Genomic DNA, 18,323 nt, shown 5'->3' on the forward strand with positions numbered 1-18,323 from the left:
ATCCCTCAGAATCTCCAATTGTAAGCAACCCCCGCAGAAGTTAAACCATTTAATTCACAGAGAGAATATATTGCTTGCATGTGTGTATGTTTAGTGTCATCACAGATGATGACTCAGGATGTCACAAAACATGAGCCACAACCAAAAGAAAGAGAAAGCTACCAGCAGAGATGTACGAAGTGGATGGGACAGGAAGATAAGATTTCACTCCATCTTCAATGGAATCAGTATGTCCTTAAGCCTTACGGGAGTGCGTCATAAGAATTACTGTACATGTAACACCAATGTCAAGAAAAAGAAATCCCATGCAAAGGTGGCTGTAGAAGGGGAATTTTCAGGTATCCTTCCCAACTCTGTAATATAGCTTCTTCCCAGGCTTGCAAAAAAAATCTGGGGTTTTCCTGGTGGCACAGTGGTTGAGAATCCATCTGCCAATGCAGGGGACATAGGTTCGATCCCTGGTCCGGGAAGATCCCACATGCCACGGAACAACTAAGCCCGTGTGCCACAACTGCTGAACCTGCACTCTAGAGCCCGCAAGCCACAACTATTGAGCCCACGTGCCACAACTACTGAAGCCCACGCACCTAGAGCCCATCCTCTGCAACAAGGGAAGCCCCCACAATGAGAAGCCCGCTCACCACAACAGAGTAGCTTCTGCTCTCCACAACTAGAGAAAGCCCACGTGCAGCAACAAAGACCCAACACAGCCAATCAATCAATCAATCAATCTTTTAAAAAAAAATCTGTATGTCCTTTCCAAGAGCAAACTTAACAGTGAACTACTCTCTAGACAGTAAATAAATATACATGTGACACTGAAAACTCATTGAGGAAAGTTCATGAACTTCAGGGAAGAAGCTGCCCATCACATCCCATCAGTCTTTAATCCCAACCTGGTTCTTCCTGTAGTCCTGCTGGGAGTGTCTCAGGACCCTGTAGCAGAGGCGGCAGATGTGTCTGAAGGGCGCGTGCCGCTGGTCCCCCAGCTCCTCCAGACGCAGCATCGGGCCGTCGCCACAGTCTGTGAACGGGGCCTGTAGCAACTTGAAGATCTGTTTGTGAAAAGAAAAGAATAAAAGCTTCCATCACCTACTGTTTTAAGAGCTAACCTTCTCTTTGGAAGTAATATAACCTCAAGGGTGACTAAAATAGATAGGAAAATCTCTCTATGCAAAAATAATCATTAACCTGAAATCTGCCTTCACTCCATCAATCGGGACTGGCTCCTCACTGAATTCAGTCCTCCTGGACCTAAATGGTCCTCAAATACTTGAAAATGCAGTGTTCCAAGCAGCGCTTGAGAGCACAGACTCTGGAATCAGTAGATTCTAGGTTGAAATTACACATCCTTATCACTTTCCTACGGGTAGAGATCATGGTCAAGGTAACCTTCAGTTTTCTCAGCAGTAACAGAGAGAGAATGATACGTCACTCACAGGGGTGTTGTAAGGATGAAAGCAGACAGTTACTGTCAGGTCATAACTGTAGTGCTCACACAGTGCTCAACGAAGCCTCCTCCACAGTTTCAACCCGCTAGGAACCGCTATCGCGGAAAACAGCACCGGCCCCGAGCTAGAGGTCTAATTTGGGAGCCATCACGTCAAACAGCAGGGCATAACTTACTCTGGGACTTGAAACCCTCGCTGTAACAGGATGGAGTGTTAATAAATTTTGTCTACCACCGTCCAAAGGGAGGAAGGATTCTCAGATCCAAGTTCCACCGGAGAAATATGGGACTTGTAACGTACATGTTTTTCTTCTGGCTCCAGTGGCCAGGAATTTCCAAGCCAAGCGTGTGGCCCAGCCTCCAACAGCTTTAGTGAACTATACGGCATGCCTTCCCATTCACTGGATTTGTCACTTTCCTCCCTGTAATTTATTTCTACCCCAGTTTATTTAACTTTATACCAAATTTACATCATTTGCGTATTTTCGGTGGGCTCATTTTATTTTCTACACATTCCTTATGGGTAGATTTTTTTGGGGGGACTTATAGTGGTCCCCATATGAGCCTCCACAGGCCTCCTGAGTTTATCACATACTCCACATCTCTCAGATACATGAAATAACCTTAAGGATACCCTGCACTTGATATTATTTGTGAGGAAAATAAAACTGTCGACTGAATTCTTCTTGGGGTTCCTCACAGACGGCTGATATTCAACAAGCGTGTTAAAAATCAAGTGGAACCATCAAACCATGGAAAGATGAAGGAAATTCAAATGCACTTTACTAAGTGAAAGAAGACAATCTGAGAGAGGCACGTACTGTACGATTCTAACTACATGACACCCTGGAAGAGGCGAAACTATGAAGGGAGTAAAAAGATCAATGGTTGATCGCCAGGGGCTGGGGGAAAGGGAGAGACAACAGGCAGAGCACAGAGGATTTTTAGGGCAATGAAACTACTCTGTATGATGCGATAAGGATGGATACATGTGATTACACATTTGTTCAAACCCAGAGCATGCACAACACTAAGAGTCAACCCTCATGTAAACTATAGACTTTGGGCAATTACGACGCATCAGTGCAGGTTCATCGGTTATAACAAGTGTACCTCTCCGGTGGGGCCGTTAGGAACAGGGGAGGCCATGCACGTGCGGAAGTTTGAGGTATATGGGAAATCTCTGTACTTTCTACTCACTTTTGCTGTGAACGTAAAACTGCTCTAAAAAATTACGTCATTTTTTTTTTTTAAGTCAATGGATTAAGCCTCGCGGGTGGAAATCATTCACATCCCTGTGTAAGAGCAGTGATACCACTGATTTCTTATAGAGCCAACCCAGGATGTCACCTCTTACTGACCTGCTTGAGAATATTCTGTTCTCTCATCAGCTTCTGCCGTTCTCTGTTGGGCTTGGAAAAGACCACTTCAAGAACATCTTGACCGGAATTAGTTCCACCAGTGACAAAGTAAACCAAGTCTTCCAGCAGCTTGGTTACAGACCTTAGGAGGAAAGAAGCTGTTAGACAGGGGAAGTGTTCAATGTGCAACAGGCTGAAAGCTTCACCTTGGAAGCCTTCAGGCCAAAGGAACCAGTTAAACAGGAGCAAACCCATTCTTCCCAATTGCCTTGGAACAGTCAGTTGAGGCCAATTACCAATAAGAGTGAAAAAGAGACAATACCTCAACGGTCCACAAAAAGATCATCGCCTTCACAAAATACGAGGCATTACATTTTATCTTAGAGGAACCTCAACCCCTGACATTTGATAAAACAGTTCCAGAGACCAAGTTGGAGACAGGGAGACAGAGAAGGAAGGAGAGCTTTACAACTTTAAAGACTTTCAAAACAGTGAAAGCAACGGTAACTTTTTTTTTTTTAATATTATTTGATGTGGACCATTTTTCAACTCTTTATTGAATTTTTTACAATATTGATTGCTTCAGCATTACGTTTTGATTTTTTGGCCCCGAGGCACATGGGATCTTAGTTCCCCGACTGCAGACTGAACCCTCACCCCCTGCATTGCAAGGTGAAGCCTTAACCACTGGACTGCCAGGGAAGTCCCAAAGGTAACTATTTCTTGAAAATCACAAGTTGAAGTCACCCACACATGCTAAGGCCTGCTGCTCTCACACAGAGCTCTTCCGAGCACCCAATCTCTCTCTCCAAGGGATTTCAAAACTCCATGGTGGGTGAGGATGCGTGGGGCCACTCCTGGCAGGAAGCCCTCACCTTCTTTCATTCTGGGTGATGGTCCCCTTCTCCAGCTTCCCAGCTATGGAGCCCAGCACCTTGCTGGCATCATTGGCGAAGTCTAGGTCCCGAACCTCAGCAGGAGACACTGGAACAATGGCAAATGCTTCCTTGTCCTCCTTCACGGGAGAGGTGCCAATCTGAAATGCAAGATGGTCTTTGTGGAACAACCTCTTGGATTGAGAGGGTAAGACATTAATCCAACGCTGTATTTATGGGACACTGGGCAGTCCAAAAAGCTTGGAGCTCTCCTGCAGTTCAAATAAACGGGACATAGAAAAACACCTGGAAAGATGTACCCCAAATAGTCAAGAGTTGTGACCTTTAGAGGTTGGTATTGTGGGGAAAAGTAAGGCAGGAAGTGGGGCAGTACTATGATTTTATAGTTTCACTTGTTACAGGAAACATCTGAGACTTTTATAATTTAAAAACATACTTATAAATACATAGGGAAAAAGCAAATGTACAAAATGGTAATTCTTGTTTCTGAGAGTATTATAAGGGTAGACACTGCACCGTTCTTTCAACTTTTCAATATACCTGAAAATGTTCATCAAAGTAGAAGAAAAAATTCCAATCACGTTCCCCATCACCAAAAAATATCATGTGAGAGTATCATTCCATTTTTTAAAAAGAAAAACCCTATGTCTGTGTATTTATGCTCTATGATCCTGGACAAGGTGAGAAAGGAGAGGTGGGCTTCAGGGAGAGAAATGAGAGACGCTGGAAGAACTTTCAAGACATAAAAGTGTATTTTTAAATACACAGAGAAAAAAGAAATAATAAAAATTGCGGGAAATCAACTAGGTATGTGATGCACCTCAAGGCACAAGCAAACATTCCCGCAGCCAAAATCAGCCTCCAGACAGGCATGAAATCCAGACAATTGCTCAACCTTTAGGGCAGAAGCCATGGAATAAAATAAAAGGTTCTAGTTATTTTAAAAGCCCTAGGCTTGCTTTCGCCAGGTCCCTTGGAAAGAATTCTTTCATCACATTCAAGTTTGTCCATGACCACACTCTTGCCAAAGCAACAACAACTTCAGAGCTCCACACGCCCCCATCTGCCCTCAAAGGAGGCCTTTCATCACAGAGCATGAGACCAAGGGAGGCAGCCAGTTTCGGGGACTTACTTTCAGCATCACAGGTTTTTCTTCTTCCTTGTCAATGGGGATATTTGTGCTGTGAACCCAGGTATTAGTACACAGGTGTCTGAGCCGGACATAGGAGTTTCTAAAGGAAAAATAAAAAGGATTTTAGGGACAGGACTATTTAGGTTCTCTATAGCCACTGGCCTAGAATATTGAATACATCCTATAAGAATAAAAAGGGATACCAAAATGGTTCTCTGCTACATACACTGGACAACATAAACTTAAGAGCAAATGGTTCTGGTCCAAGACACATTCTGATATACCTACAATGGCAAACCATTCATAAGCACTCTAGTGTGGCTGTGTTGTGCTGTATTTCTAAATGCAGCTACATCTCATTCTATGGCACTTTGCTTTATTGCCCTTCACAGATACTATGTTTTTTTTTTCTTCCCCAAATTCAAGGTTTGTTCATCACGCAAGTCTACTGGTTCCATTTTGGCAATCGGGTATTTTTAAATTAAGATATTTATACTGTTTTTTTAAGACATAATGCTATCACACACTTAACAGATAACAGTGTAGTGTAAACGTGACTTTTACATGCACTGGGAAACACAAAACTTTGCGTGACTCGCTTTATTGTGATACTCACTTTATCACGGTAGTCTGGAACTGAATCCTCAGTATTTCTGAGGTGTGGGTGTATAAAATTACACTCCATGAATATCTCACAACAAACTGAGCATGAGACAGAGTAAAAAGAAGTATTTACTGGGTAGCTATTAATGCTCATCATGAGAGAGAATAAAGCAGTAATTGAAATTTTCATATGGATAAAGCAAAACATAAAATCATAAAGTGCCTGGAATAAAATTTAATAACCTTGTGGCAGGGAAAGCCTTTTGAAGCATGTAACAAAATACAAGATTTCTAAATTTCAAAACTAAAAGATGGATATATCTCATTACATAGTTTACATTGTACATATTTCATACAGCAAAAATTTTTTAAAGTTCAAATTTTTAAAAACCATCATGAACAAAATTGAAAGGAAAATGACAACCTGGGAAAATAAAAGTCATATATATAACATAAAAGGCTATTAATCTGCATATATAAAGAGATCTTGAAAATCAGTAAGAAAAACATCGTGAATATTGGAAATGAAAATGGAACACAGGTACAAACCAGTAATTTAATAAACATAAATGACCAATAAACATCGAAGTATATATTCAACTTCCTCAATGTATACAACTTAAAACAATGTATCACTTTATTGTATCATATTCCAAAGATCTTGGAGACTGATACAGCCCAGTACTTAGAGCTTAGAGAGCTTCCAGAGCTTAGAGAAATGAGTTCTACACATGCATGGAAAGAGTGTCAACAGGTTAAACTCTGGAAGAGAGTCTGGCGCTGTGTATAACATGTAAAATGCACCTATCTTTTCATCTAGCAATCTCAGTTTTATATTTCTTCTTTAAGAGATGACAGCACTGGTGCAAAATAAGGCAGAAATGTTCAATAAAACATTATTTATAATACTAAAATCTTGTAAACAACCCAATGTCTCAGTAATGGACTAGTTAATTATAGCATATAAGATAGAAGAGTACACAGTTTTGTAAAAGGATTACGATTGATATTCATTTACTTGGAAGTATGTACAGGACATATTTGCTCAGTGGGAAAAAAATGTTAAAAATAGATAATTCACTTATAAGTAATCTGTGTGCCCAGAGATGTGTCTGAAATTACAGAAAACTAAAATTTTAATTGTAGTTTTCTCTGAATGATTAACTTTTATGTGATTTTTACTTGCCTCTTTGTTCACCATGAGGTTTTAAAATATTTTTGTTGTTGCTGTTTCTTTTTACGGGGAGCATGGATCATTTTACAATGTTTTGCATTTCTTTTAAAGAAGTAATGACGTAATTCTCACACTTAAGGGATCTGCCTTTGCATTAGTGAGATGAAATGAATGCACGCCAAGCAAAAGTAAGTAACAGGAGACATACATTAAAAAGGCATTGTAGTGAGGTGCATGGACCTAGAGACTGTCATACGGAGCGAAGTAAGCCAGACAGAGAAAAACAAATACCGTATGCTAACTCATATGCATGGAATCTCAAAACATGGTACTTATGAATCCAGTGACAGGGCAAGAATAAATATGCAGATGTCGAGAACAGACTTGAGGACACAGGGCTGGGGGGGCGAAGGGGAAGCTGGGACGCAGTGAGAGAGCAGTAATGACACATACACACTACCAAATGTAAAATAGATAGCTAGTAGAAAGTTGCTGTATAACGTAGGGAGATAAACTCGATGACGGGGGATGACTTAGAGGGCTAGGATATGAAGGGTGGGAGGGAGTCGCAGGAGGGAGAGGATATGGGGATACATGTATAAATACAGCTGATTCACTCTGATGTACCTCAAAAACTGGCACAACGGTGTAAAGCAATTATATTCCAATAAAGAGCTTAAAAAAAAAAGCATTAAGATGGGAGCCAGTCAAGCTAAGCACTGCAGGACTTTTAGAGGAGGCGATTAAGGAGGCTTCAGGGAGTAATGGAATATTTTTGTTACAGAAAACTTGAGGTGGAGTTTTAAACACTGGTAGGACCAGGGCAGAAAGGAGAGCATGGAAGTCATTTGCATTAAGAGGAATTCAAAACAACAGCATCCCAAGTTCATGGGAAAGGGGGCAGTGGGGAGGGCACCTGCAACCAGGCACATGTCTTCAGGGACTCCTCTGCCTTCCTTCGCTTTCACTGTCTTGAACATTTCGAGTGAGACTTACTTTGAACGGCATGAACATAAAGTAAACGACACGACCAAGAAATCTGACAGAGATTTGCATTTTCAGTTTTTTTATTTTCAAGGTATAACCGAAGCTTGGAGCTTCGCTTTTAACTGGATGACTGATTACATTCTATAGAGGTCTATGTCAATGTTCATTTCAAATACCAAGGGCGTTCCATCTATTCACCTGAAGTCTTATGCCCAATCCTTAGCTCAAAAGTCATGATATCAGGACCACTGCAAAACAGCCACAAAGCTTGATGCTCTCCCAGTGTTGGTTTATTACATCTAATTTCCATATATTGCAATTTTATTATCTTGTCTATTATATCCAGGACTTGCCACTATTATCCCTTTCATTTTGGCTTGGAAAGGATTCTTTTAACCAATGACTATTACAAAAAGTTCTTTACTGGTAACGTTTCAGGTACTTTCATGTATCTACCCCCCGACTTTCTGATTTTCAAAGAAGCAAAATTTAGCACAGCTCTAAGATGGAGGGAAATGTGTGTACTCCTCCTAACATGTTTTATGACTTCACTGAATCAATGAATAAGAGGCCCTGTTCTCTTCTGGCTCTGAGGTTCGTGGCCAAGGGCAAGAAGAGATAAAAATTTAGAAAGCTAAGACCAAACCCAAGATCATAACTAGTAATGAACACACCGGTAAACCACGCCAGACACTTTCTCCAGGGTGAACACAAGGTTCCTCTTGCTTATGAGTTTACAGTCAGTCTCTCTGTGGACAACGGCCAACAGAGAATGTTTTCCAACAGAGACACAGTAATGAATCAAGGGGATACAGAAGCAGGGGTCTATAGCCCACCAAAGTTGCTTGGCAAGTTGACCCAGAAGTTCAAACTTCCCCTTCCCATAGGATTATGGGGATTTCCAACTCTTTGGGGAATACAGCCAACTGGCGCCTCATTCCTCTTCACCAAGGAGATGCCATAAAATAGCTTCTGATGGATATTTTACATCACATGGTTCTGTTCCTTGCTATCCTTTACAAAACAAAACACTTAGCAAATAAAATAAATGTTACTCCCCTGTCTTCTGGGAGCCTAAAAAAAATCCATTAAAGAACTTCCAGAAGAGAAGACACAACATGTGGAAAAGTACTTAAACCAAAATGCAACTGGATTCTACAGTCCCTATCCCTGTCTAGGTAGTCAATGAGAAAGGACACTTTACAAAAGCAATCTACCCTACTTCAAACCGTATTTTTAAAAATGACCTCAAAATCGATCAAAGACCTAAGTGAGAAGAGTACAAACTACAAAACTCTCAGAAGAACACAATCTTGTGACCTTGGATTTGGCAACAGTTTAAGAAACCAAAAGCATAAGCAACCAAAAGAAAAAAATAGATAAACTGGACTTCGACAAAATTAAAAAGTTTGTGGTTCACAAGACACCGTCAAGGAAGCGAAGAACTCTGCAGAATGGGAGAAAATACATGCAAATCGCCTCCGATAAGGGGTTTGTAATAAATAACACAACACTCAATAATACAAAGACACATAACCCATTTTTAAGTGGGCAAAAAACAATGGGCAAAGGATCTGAATAGATAAGTCTCCCAAAATGATATACAAATGGCCAACAAACACATGAAAAGATTATCATCAATGTCATTACCCAACAGAAAAATTCAAGTCAAAACCACAATGAGACACCACTGCACACTTACTTGGACGGCTCAAATACAAAAAAAAAAAAAAAAAAAAAAAGACAGATACACAAGCATTGGAGAGAAATGGAGAGAAATTAGAACCCTCATATACAGCTGGTGGGAATATAAAACTACAAATGTAAAACTGGCAGTTCCTCAAAGCTTAGACATACAGTTACCACATAACCCACTAATGCCACTCCTAAGTATGGACCCACGAGAAATGGAAACATATGTTCACGCAAAAATGTGCACACGATCGTTCACAGAGCAGCCAGAAAAAGGCAAATGACCCAATGGCCATCAGTTAATAAGTGAATAAATAAAATGTGACATAACCGTGCAATGGAATGTTATTCAAGAATCAAATGAAATGAAGAATACTTGCTACAAAATGGAGGAATCTTAAAATCAATGCTAAGAGAAAGAAGCCTGTCACAAAAAGTCACATGTGATTCCCTTTATACGACACGTCCAGAACAGGCAGATCAACAGAGACAAATGTAGCTTCGTCTAAGGCTGGGGATGGAGCCTGGGGAAATGAGAGTGACTGCCAATGGGCACGGGGCTCCTTCTTGGAGTGATGAAATTGCTCTAAAATCCACTGTGCTGATGGTGGCCCAACTCTGCTCATCTACTGAAAGCCAATGAATTGAGCACTTAAGTAGGTGAACTGTATGGTATATGACATATCTCAGTATATCCTTTATTCTACATCGGGACAATCTTGGAGTACCAACATTGTGTACATAGTTGCGATTTAATAGGAGAACATCTCCAGCTTTCCCCACATTCTCAAGGGGTCAGTGACCCAGCAGAGGGTAAGAACCAGTGATCACTGTGCTGAATGGTAATGAATGGCCTCCTTGTAAGGTTCTCTTCTTGCGGATACTGCCTTCTGTTTATCACTCTGAGAGGGAACGGTACCCAGCACAAGAGAAGGTTCTCCTCTAATTTATTTTTAATTTCATGTTTTGGCCTTTTTATTCACATTAATCATTCCCTTCTCTGCCCTCTAATTTTATTAAGCACCCGTGATACGCTAGACACTTGGCTACGAACCTTTCCACAGCCTTTACTTTCTTTATAATTGCTTTAACGCTTCCTATGATGCAATAGTTAAGAAGGTAGTCTTCTGTGTTACACAGATCTTTCCGTGTTCTCGTCCAATGCTGACAGCGGCCAAGCTGCAGTTATCACTTTCACAGCCCGGCTCTGGCCAAGCAGGTAAACCGCAGTGATGTCCACAAATAATGAAACACCAAGGAACCCGCAGAGAGAGGGGCCCTGTGTCAAACCTACCAATGCCAGCCAGACGTCCACTCCCCAAGGCTGTGTCCAGGAGTCAGCACTGCCAAGAACAGCCCTATCTGTCTTAAATGTTTAAGATTTGGGGCTCTGCAACAGGGCTCACTGACTTGTGATAAGTTGTTTAAGTTCTCTGAGCCTCCTTTCTTTACCTCTAAGAAGGGGCAGATAATAACACCTATCTCACAGAGGTTTTGGTGGAGATGAAATCGTCTTCAACACAACACGAGCATGTAGCATTATAAATGGTATGTAGCCAGCACTCGACAAGTGTCAGCCACTATTAACATGTCTGTTGATTTTGTTAAGAGTGAGCTTCTGTTACATTTATGGTCCAGTTATTTCCCCCTAAAAATGCTTTTTTATGCAACAGAAACTAAGAGTCAAATTTAACAAAATAACCAAAGAAGGCTGGTCTGATGTCTCCATATCTTTAATAATATTTACCATGCAGAGTGAATTTCAAACGTGCCATTTTCTAGAATTTCTTTTCAATGGTTTATTCAGTTGGCCAGGAGATCTCTCAGGTTTGGGAAGGAGGGAGAGTGAAGGAAACTAGAAGTATTGAGCTACTTCAGCGTAACGTATGGCTTGTTCACCTAAACAGAGCACGTCTGAGCCAACTACTGACTACTAAGAACTTACACCTGAGTGAGCCATTAAAAAAAAAACAGAAATTCAGATGTGATTTCAATGGGCAAGCAGAACAAATCCTTCACCAAGTCCTGTACCAAAGCTTCCAGAAAGACGGGGATGTTTTAGATTCCAAGAAACCCAGCCAGGTCGCCTAGATCAGCCCTGACTCACTTGAAATAAGCCAATTGGGACTCATACCTTGGGACAAGGCTATCGCCTCCACGGAGGGTGGTGGGGTCTAGCTCAAAAATGGAGGAGATGTCATTGCCTTCGGGCACGGAGACCAGCGAGTACACCATCTTTTCTTGGGCGTTTCGCAACCTGCTTCTGGAGGCGTCCTGATCGGGGTCCACCTGAGGAGCAAAAGTCACCACGTCAAGGACCCCGCGTGCCACGCCCTTCCCTCACTACAGTCACCGCACAGTCCACAGGAACGGGGAAGAGACGATGATGAACGTCAGAGTTGTTGGCAGGAGAAGCACCACAGTTTCAGAGCAGTCACCAAAGATGACAGTCGGCCACCCACACTGAGCATATTCACACCCTACCTCCTTGCGTTGCAGTAAAAATGCTTAAGCAACGCGGGGTTGTGTTAACAGCTGTCCAGGGACAGAGTGCTACAGGCGGTACATCCTGGTGCAGCGGGTGGGAGAGAGGAGAAGCACTTTGAGAAAACTTTAGCCTGTGGATTTGGTTATGGGTGGTGTGTTAACCTACAGTGAAACTGTCTAGCGATAATGTGATACAGCTACTTCCCAGGAGAAAAAAAATGCCATGAAATAAACCTGAATCGAAGCGCTCATAAGCAGCTATCTCCGGGTGGCCAAGGAAAATATCTGTGAAGTCAGACTAACCCTGAAAAAAACGTTCCCAATTAATCAATTGCCGACAACAATTCAGGAGAAAGGGGGCCTCTCCTGCTATGTGAGGGCTTTGGCTGAGACTGAAGAAAACTTCTGACAGTGAAGCCTGATGAGCAATGCCGAAAGCTCTCCCAAGAAACTGTAAAAAAAACACGTCTAGTCTCCAAAGGCCATCTGCCTAAGAAGACAAGCAGCGTGCTGAGCCGCGTGCCTGCTCTGACAGGCTTCGCGAGGTCACTCTCCATCCTGCGACTCTGCATGCAGTTACTTCTCATGTTTAGCATCCTTGCAAGATGACAATATCCACCTGCATCTACCAGAAAAATCACATTTCCCTTGTCTTTATGTTGCTTGGCTTAAGCTGACGCCCTGCTTCCCTTCCAAATGGAATGGAGAAAAGAAAAGCAAATCTAACAGGCAAAGGAGAGAACGCGAGAGAATTTCATTCCATGGGGCCTGAATTCTAGCACTGAAGGCAGTAGTCTGCTTTTTTCAGTTCATCAGTAGCCCCAACCTTTGTCTGTAAAAAAAGAAAAAAAAAAAAAAGAAAGGAAAGAAGGAAGGAAGAAAGGAAGAAAGAAAGGGAAGGAGCAAGGGAGGGAGGAAAGAAAAGAGAAAATGCAAACAATTCTTGCAATACCCCAAACCTCTGTCTCCCCCCCACACTCCCTCCTCTGACACCTGTACCTCTAGCTAAACAAACCCCCATTCATATTCTACCTACAGGAACCTAAGAATCAACTGGAGAGCACTAGAACATCTCTATGAGCTCAGCTCAGGAAGAAGCACTTTGAATAGAATCTGTCCTCTTCTAACCACTGTTACCTGCAAAGGGTCGCACACACCACTTCCAAAATAAACCCTGACCCGGTTCTGGTGTGAGACACGGGGCTCAGCTACAGGTTGGCAGTTAAATTTCAGACCTGCAGCACATCCAAAGAAAAATGACAATTGCATTGAATCCACTACATTTGGACTGTGATTGAACAAGGCATCCTCATCCTCTCGTGTGCAGTCGGCGTTTGCCATCTAGTGGAAGGAAAGGCACATGTGCAGAAGGCCGTAAGACCCAGCCAGCCGCGGGCTGTCCCTGTGGCATCAAGCCCATGGCTCGAGGGGGTCACCGAAGTTAGAAAGAGGAGAGCAATAAAGCCAAGTGGGGTCCCAGGCAAAACCACAGGCACTGGGTTCCAGCCTCAGAATACACGACCAGTCAGCACAGCAGAATGAGAAGCTTCCTCTCTCAAACTCCCGAGTTTCCCAACCAAGGAGAGGGTGAAGGGTGCAGGACTATACCAATGCTGACACCTTCCCGCCTCAGAGGCAGGAGCTGCGCTCCTGGCATCGTGGGTGCAGGGTGAGCTCCCCCCACACACCCCACCTCCACACGAGGACCGTCATCCAGGCAACACCCCAAGTAGCCAGAGCAACACAGCCCAGAACTGCAGCCAGACCCGCTGCCACATTGCTCCACCCTGGCACGGGGAAGCATGAAAGAGCAGAGAGATGACTGTGCTTCCAGAGGCCCAGAGGCCCCGAGGCACGTGGCCAGTGAGGACCACTCTCTGCTTCCTCACTGGTCGAACGATGATGGAGAGACCTGCCCTAACTCCTCTGTGCAACTGCTGCGCAGCCCAGAGGGACTGGTGGATGCCAAGGCGCTGAAGATGCTAATCATCCTTTGCAACTTATAAAAATGCCATTTATTAAGCGTTTACTATGGGCCAGGCACTTCACTTGCACAACATCTCACTTCATCTTTACAAAGGGCATTTCATCCACATCTACAGAGGAGGGAATTCCATCTCACAGAGGCAAAGTAACTTGTCCAGAGTCACACAGTTCATGAGCCGTGGGTCTGGTATTTAAACCCAAGTCTGTCTCTCTCTCCCGCCCTACTTTCGATCACTGTTGTTCCTCCTACTCTACAAATGCCGGTCTTTCCCTCACGCGTGAACAGGCCAGGAGAGCAGTCCCGCTGCCCACAGAGCTCAAGGCTCCCTCGGACATCAGCTCTCACTGAAAGAAGCCACGGTTCTCCTTCCAAGTCACCTCAGGGAGAGCCTTACTCTGCGCTGCCTCAGACGGAACCACCAAGACCCATGAGTGCGAGTCACAAGGAGGCAGTCCGGACTCTCAAAACAAAAAAGGTGCAAGGACGAACCATCTTATGAAAATGGAAGAAGCCCCTTCCAGTCCACGTGTTCCACCAATAACCAATGAAGACTAGGCGGGGACCATGTGCAAAGATTTCCCCGCTCACAGGCAGAAAGCTGGACTGGCTCAGCGCCCTCCAAGCCACACTAATTGCAGGAGGTCGGTGTTCCAAATGTGCTCCAGGAGCGAGGCTGAAGAGCGTGAAAGGCAGGAACGGGACCCTCGTGCTCCCACAAGGAGTGGAAAGAGGAGATTAACTTCCCCAGCAAACCCAGGAACTAACGAACGGCGGGACCCCCTCAGCTAGAACACTTCTTCGTTTCTTGCAAAGCTAACATTCTACCCAAACCTAACTGGAAGGCTCATGGCTACTGCAGAATGCACAATGCTTTCGAAGACAATCACATTCTGTATTATCTCCAGCCCAACTCCCTTCATCAACGTACATTAATGTTAATGTCCGTGTTTTTCGAAAATTTTACAAAAAATAATATCCTTAGTACCACCTATCATATTCACCATCAAGATGACCACGTGGACATACAATGTCAAACAGAGCACCAACCGTTTGGGTTTTTGTTGCGTTTTGTTTTGTTCATCCTAGACCAGAACGAAGCACTCCACAGGAGAACCGCATGACTTACACCCACAATTTCCCTGTAACACAACCACTTCCCCCTTCAACCCATAATTCTGGACACCTGAACCCCCCAGTACGTCCATATCAGCATTAACTGGCAATATGGCCTCCAAAGAAAGATGCAGCTGGCATTAACATTCCCAACCACATTACAAAATCTATGTCTGACTTTGCAGCAAGCAAGGACAGATGGTTAGACACCTGAGTGTCTCACCAGAGGTCATGCCTCATGCGTTACCTCCACAGTCTAAGTAACAATATCAGCCTTACACACTCGTTCCTGAAGAAATCTGTGTCACAGCTTCAGGTCAATAGCAACAGGACATTCGTATGTAACAGACTGGCTTCTACAGGGATCTCACTGTCTCCAAACTAGCGGTATTCCAAGAGATACCTTGAACTTCTGCATCTCAGAGATGGAGACCCCTGGACTAAGCACACAGAAAAAGCATCATGACCAACAGTCTCTTGGATCAATCAGGACGCAACGGAATGACTGCCCTCAACAGAAGCACAGAGCAAGACCCTCTGTTAAGGCAGCGTAAGGTCTCCCCTTCCCCAGCACTCAGTGACCACAGGGGCAGTTTCTTACATGGGGTTCCAGATCATATGGCCTCACCCTACCAGATGAAGACAAGAAGGCTCTTGTCCATACTTACTGAGGGCTGAAACTCCAGGCATTCTTCCTCAAAGTCAGGGTCTACCTGATGAAAAAGAATCATTAGGAAATTAAAACATCCATTGCTTTCTCAAGGACTTGGCCCCGCTTGCAGGAGACTTCAAGGCCTGCGGACATCTTTGGATAGCTAAGAACTTCTCCCTTCCCTCTGTTCACGAAACCAGCATGCCACAACCACAACACAAGTCACACGCGTACAACACACAAGGAACAATCTACCAGTCACCGATAGACGGCTCTCAAGTGTAGACAGAGGAACACAAAGAATCCACTAGCAAAGCAACAGTTAAAAGCCTGAAATAAATAAAAGATCAGTATCCAGTCATTGATAATCCTGCTTATTTCTACTTAGAAATTAAAAAAAAAAAAAATTTGGCTTCCAGCAAGAGCTACATTCACCCCAGAATAGATAATGCAACCACCCTTGATCTTTGGCACACCAGGTAACCAACATTTCTCATAGCTGGTTAGTCAGGTCCACAGTTTCCTACGGCTCCACTTTAAATTTCAACTTAGTCTTGCTCTTTGGCCCTTCAATATTTCAAAACTGTCGGTTCGCACAGGTGTCAGGCATCCCGGGGGGTGGGCACATTTAGATTCAGCCTTCCTTGGGGTCAGCTGCAGAAGCATTACTGACACCCACGCATCACCCTGAAAAGCTCTGAGCGGTCTCACCAGCGTTACCAGACAACAGGAGGTGTCTTTTGATGTACAGCTAGGCGCTGGTATGAATACGCATCTTACACCTTCCAGCAGGTGAGAGTAAAACTCAGCAGCTGTCACACAGTAAGATGTGTGACATCTTAATTTAATCCAAAAACGAAAAGGGAACGTCCTCCCATCCTTCAGCACTAAGTCTGGCCTTTCTTCAAAAACCCTTTGCGGTCATTTAAAATACATTTCCTTGATTTTTTTTTACATTCCTGTACATAAAAGACCCTGTCTATTCCACTAATGCTCTGAGTAACCAGGCTTTATAAAATTACCTAATTCTTTATGGGCTTTAATGCTTCCAGCTTTACACACCATGGTTTCACTACGGCCGAGTCTTGCTTACTCATGTTAGGATCGGGGTTGGTAAATAAGATGTGGGGAGAGACGCATACAAGAGCAAAACAGAAAGAGAAGCCTAAAACCCTGATTAGCATTATTTTTTTAAGATCTGTTCTCTTAGCCACTTTCAAATACAGCTGACCTTGAACAATGCGGGAGTTAACATGTATATACTTTATAGTTAGCCCTCCAAATCTGCGGTTCCTCCACACCCGCAGTTCTTCTGCATTCTTGGATTCAACCAGGGGCAGACCGTGCAGTACTGCTGTATTTACTACTGAAAAATATCCACAGGTAACTGGACCCCTGCAGTTCAAACCTGCGTCATTCAGGGCCAGATGTATATGATACAGTATTACTAACTCAAGTCACCACGCTGGATGTTACATGCCCTTGATAGCATCCTTTTCTAACTGACCTTCTCCCCACATCTTGATCAGAATCCCCATCAAATACTAAATGTGTTCATCATTTTTGCCTCTTCTTACCTATAAGCACGGAAACGAGGCAGAAGGAAACAGAAAAACAGAAGGAAGAGCAAGGTAACTGAGCATTTACCCTAAGCCTCTAACTACTCAATGGCTACAGGTACGTGAGGAAAGAGGAGTGCATCAACCTTGAAAGCAAAAAACCACAGGGCTGCCACTTACCTCTGCTGCTAAGTAATGCCCTGTAGCAAGATGCTTGAAGCGGAACAGGCTGTTCCAGTATCCCGCTCCACCCCGACACGGGTCATGCTGGACCACCTGCAGGAAGAGAAATGGTCAACAGGAGGGAAGAAATGTCAACCTAAACAAGGAAGACACCGCACGTGAGACACCACACAGAAGTCACAGTTCAGGCGGGATATTTACCAGCTAAAAACCACCACCATCTTCCAACAAACCTACTGCCAATGTCATATGTAACATTAAACCACGTTTCTCCAAAGAATAGAGTCCCCTAATGAACGTGAAATGGGTGTAAGACAAAGTGGAATGGTTTTCAGATTATTTGCCTCAATCACGAGGAAGACGTGAAGATTCTGGACTTCATCCACAAAAAGACAAAATGAACAAAAAAGAACCTCATTGGAAACTGTAACAGCAATCTACCCGTGCAGGCCTGCACTGTAACACTTCCACAAGCCTGTGCTCTGCAACTGGACACTCCCAGTGCCTGGGCCAAGTCACCAGAAAAATAAATACAACTGGGACTTCTGCGCAGGATGGAATCACTGGCACTGGTAGCTGGTGACATAAGTGATTAGACACTACACACAATATGTGAACTCACCACAGACAACGAGAAACCTGAGTGAAACGTACAGAACAACTGGGTTTAGAAATTAGATGACAGGAAGTGCACAACTGTGATCCCTGAGGAAAGGGAAATAAGGTGATCTCCACGACGGCTCCAGCTTCCTGCTGGGAGGTCCCCTCTGGCCGATGGCATGGAGAAGGACAATTCAAGCAGAGGACACCACTCTCACTGAGTTGAGGAGACTGAGGTGGCTGGAATTTGTCAGGGCAGAATATAGAGCTCCCCAGAAAAGAAGTTCCAGAAATCTGCACAGGGGCCTCCTTCAGTCTTTGGCTGAATATCAAGCTGCCCATGTGTAAGGCGAGACCCCACAAGGCCAAACAAAAAATGAGAGGGAAGCCACAGGCTCAACAATCCGGGAATTCACACAGGAGTAGAAGGTGTTCTGATTCTAACAA

At 43.7% G+C, this 18,323-nt stretch overlaps 1 protein-coding gene across 1 annotated transcript in view; it reads right to left on the minus strand.

The window, feature by feature from the left end:
- The window catches only part of ITPR1 (inositol 1,4,5-trisphosphate receptor type 1), a 314,399-nt gene that overhangs the window by 167,172 nt on the left and 128,904 nt on the right, over positions 1–18,323 (minus strand). Inside the window, exons 11-17 of the mRNA XM_057706415.1 lie at positions 17,274–17,369; positions 15,551–15,595; positions 11,430–11,584; positions 4,840–4,939; positions 3,687–3,847; positions 2,812–2,953; positions 897–1,055 (exon numbers count right to left, since the gene is read on the minus strand). Coding sequence (XP_057562398.1) covers positions 897–1,055; positions 2,812–2,953; positions 3,687–3,847; positions 4,840–4,939; positions 11,430–11,584; positions 15,551–15,595; positions 17,274–17,369 — 858 coding nt within the window. The remainder of the gene's footprint in view (positions 1–896; positions 1,056–2,811; positions 2,954–3,686; positions 3,848–4,839; positions 4,940–11,429; positions 11,585–15,550; positions 15,596–17,273; positions 17,370–18,323) is intronic.

Source organism: Hippopotamus amphibius, chromosome 13, assembly GCF_030028045.1.
Source record: "Hippopotamus amphibius kiboko isolate mHipAmp2 chromosome 13, mHipAmp2.hap2, whole genome shotgun sequence".
Lineage (NCBI taxonomy): Eukaryota > Metazoa > Chordata > Mammalia > Artiodactyla > Hippopotamidae > Hippopotamus > Hippopotamus amphibius.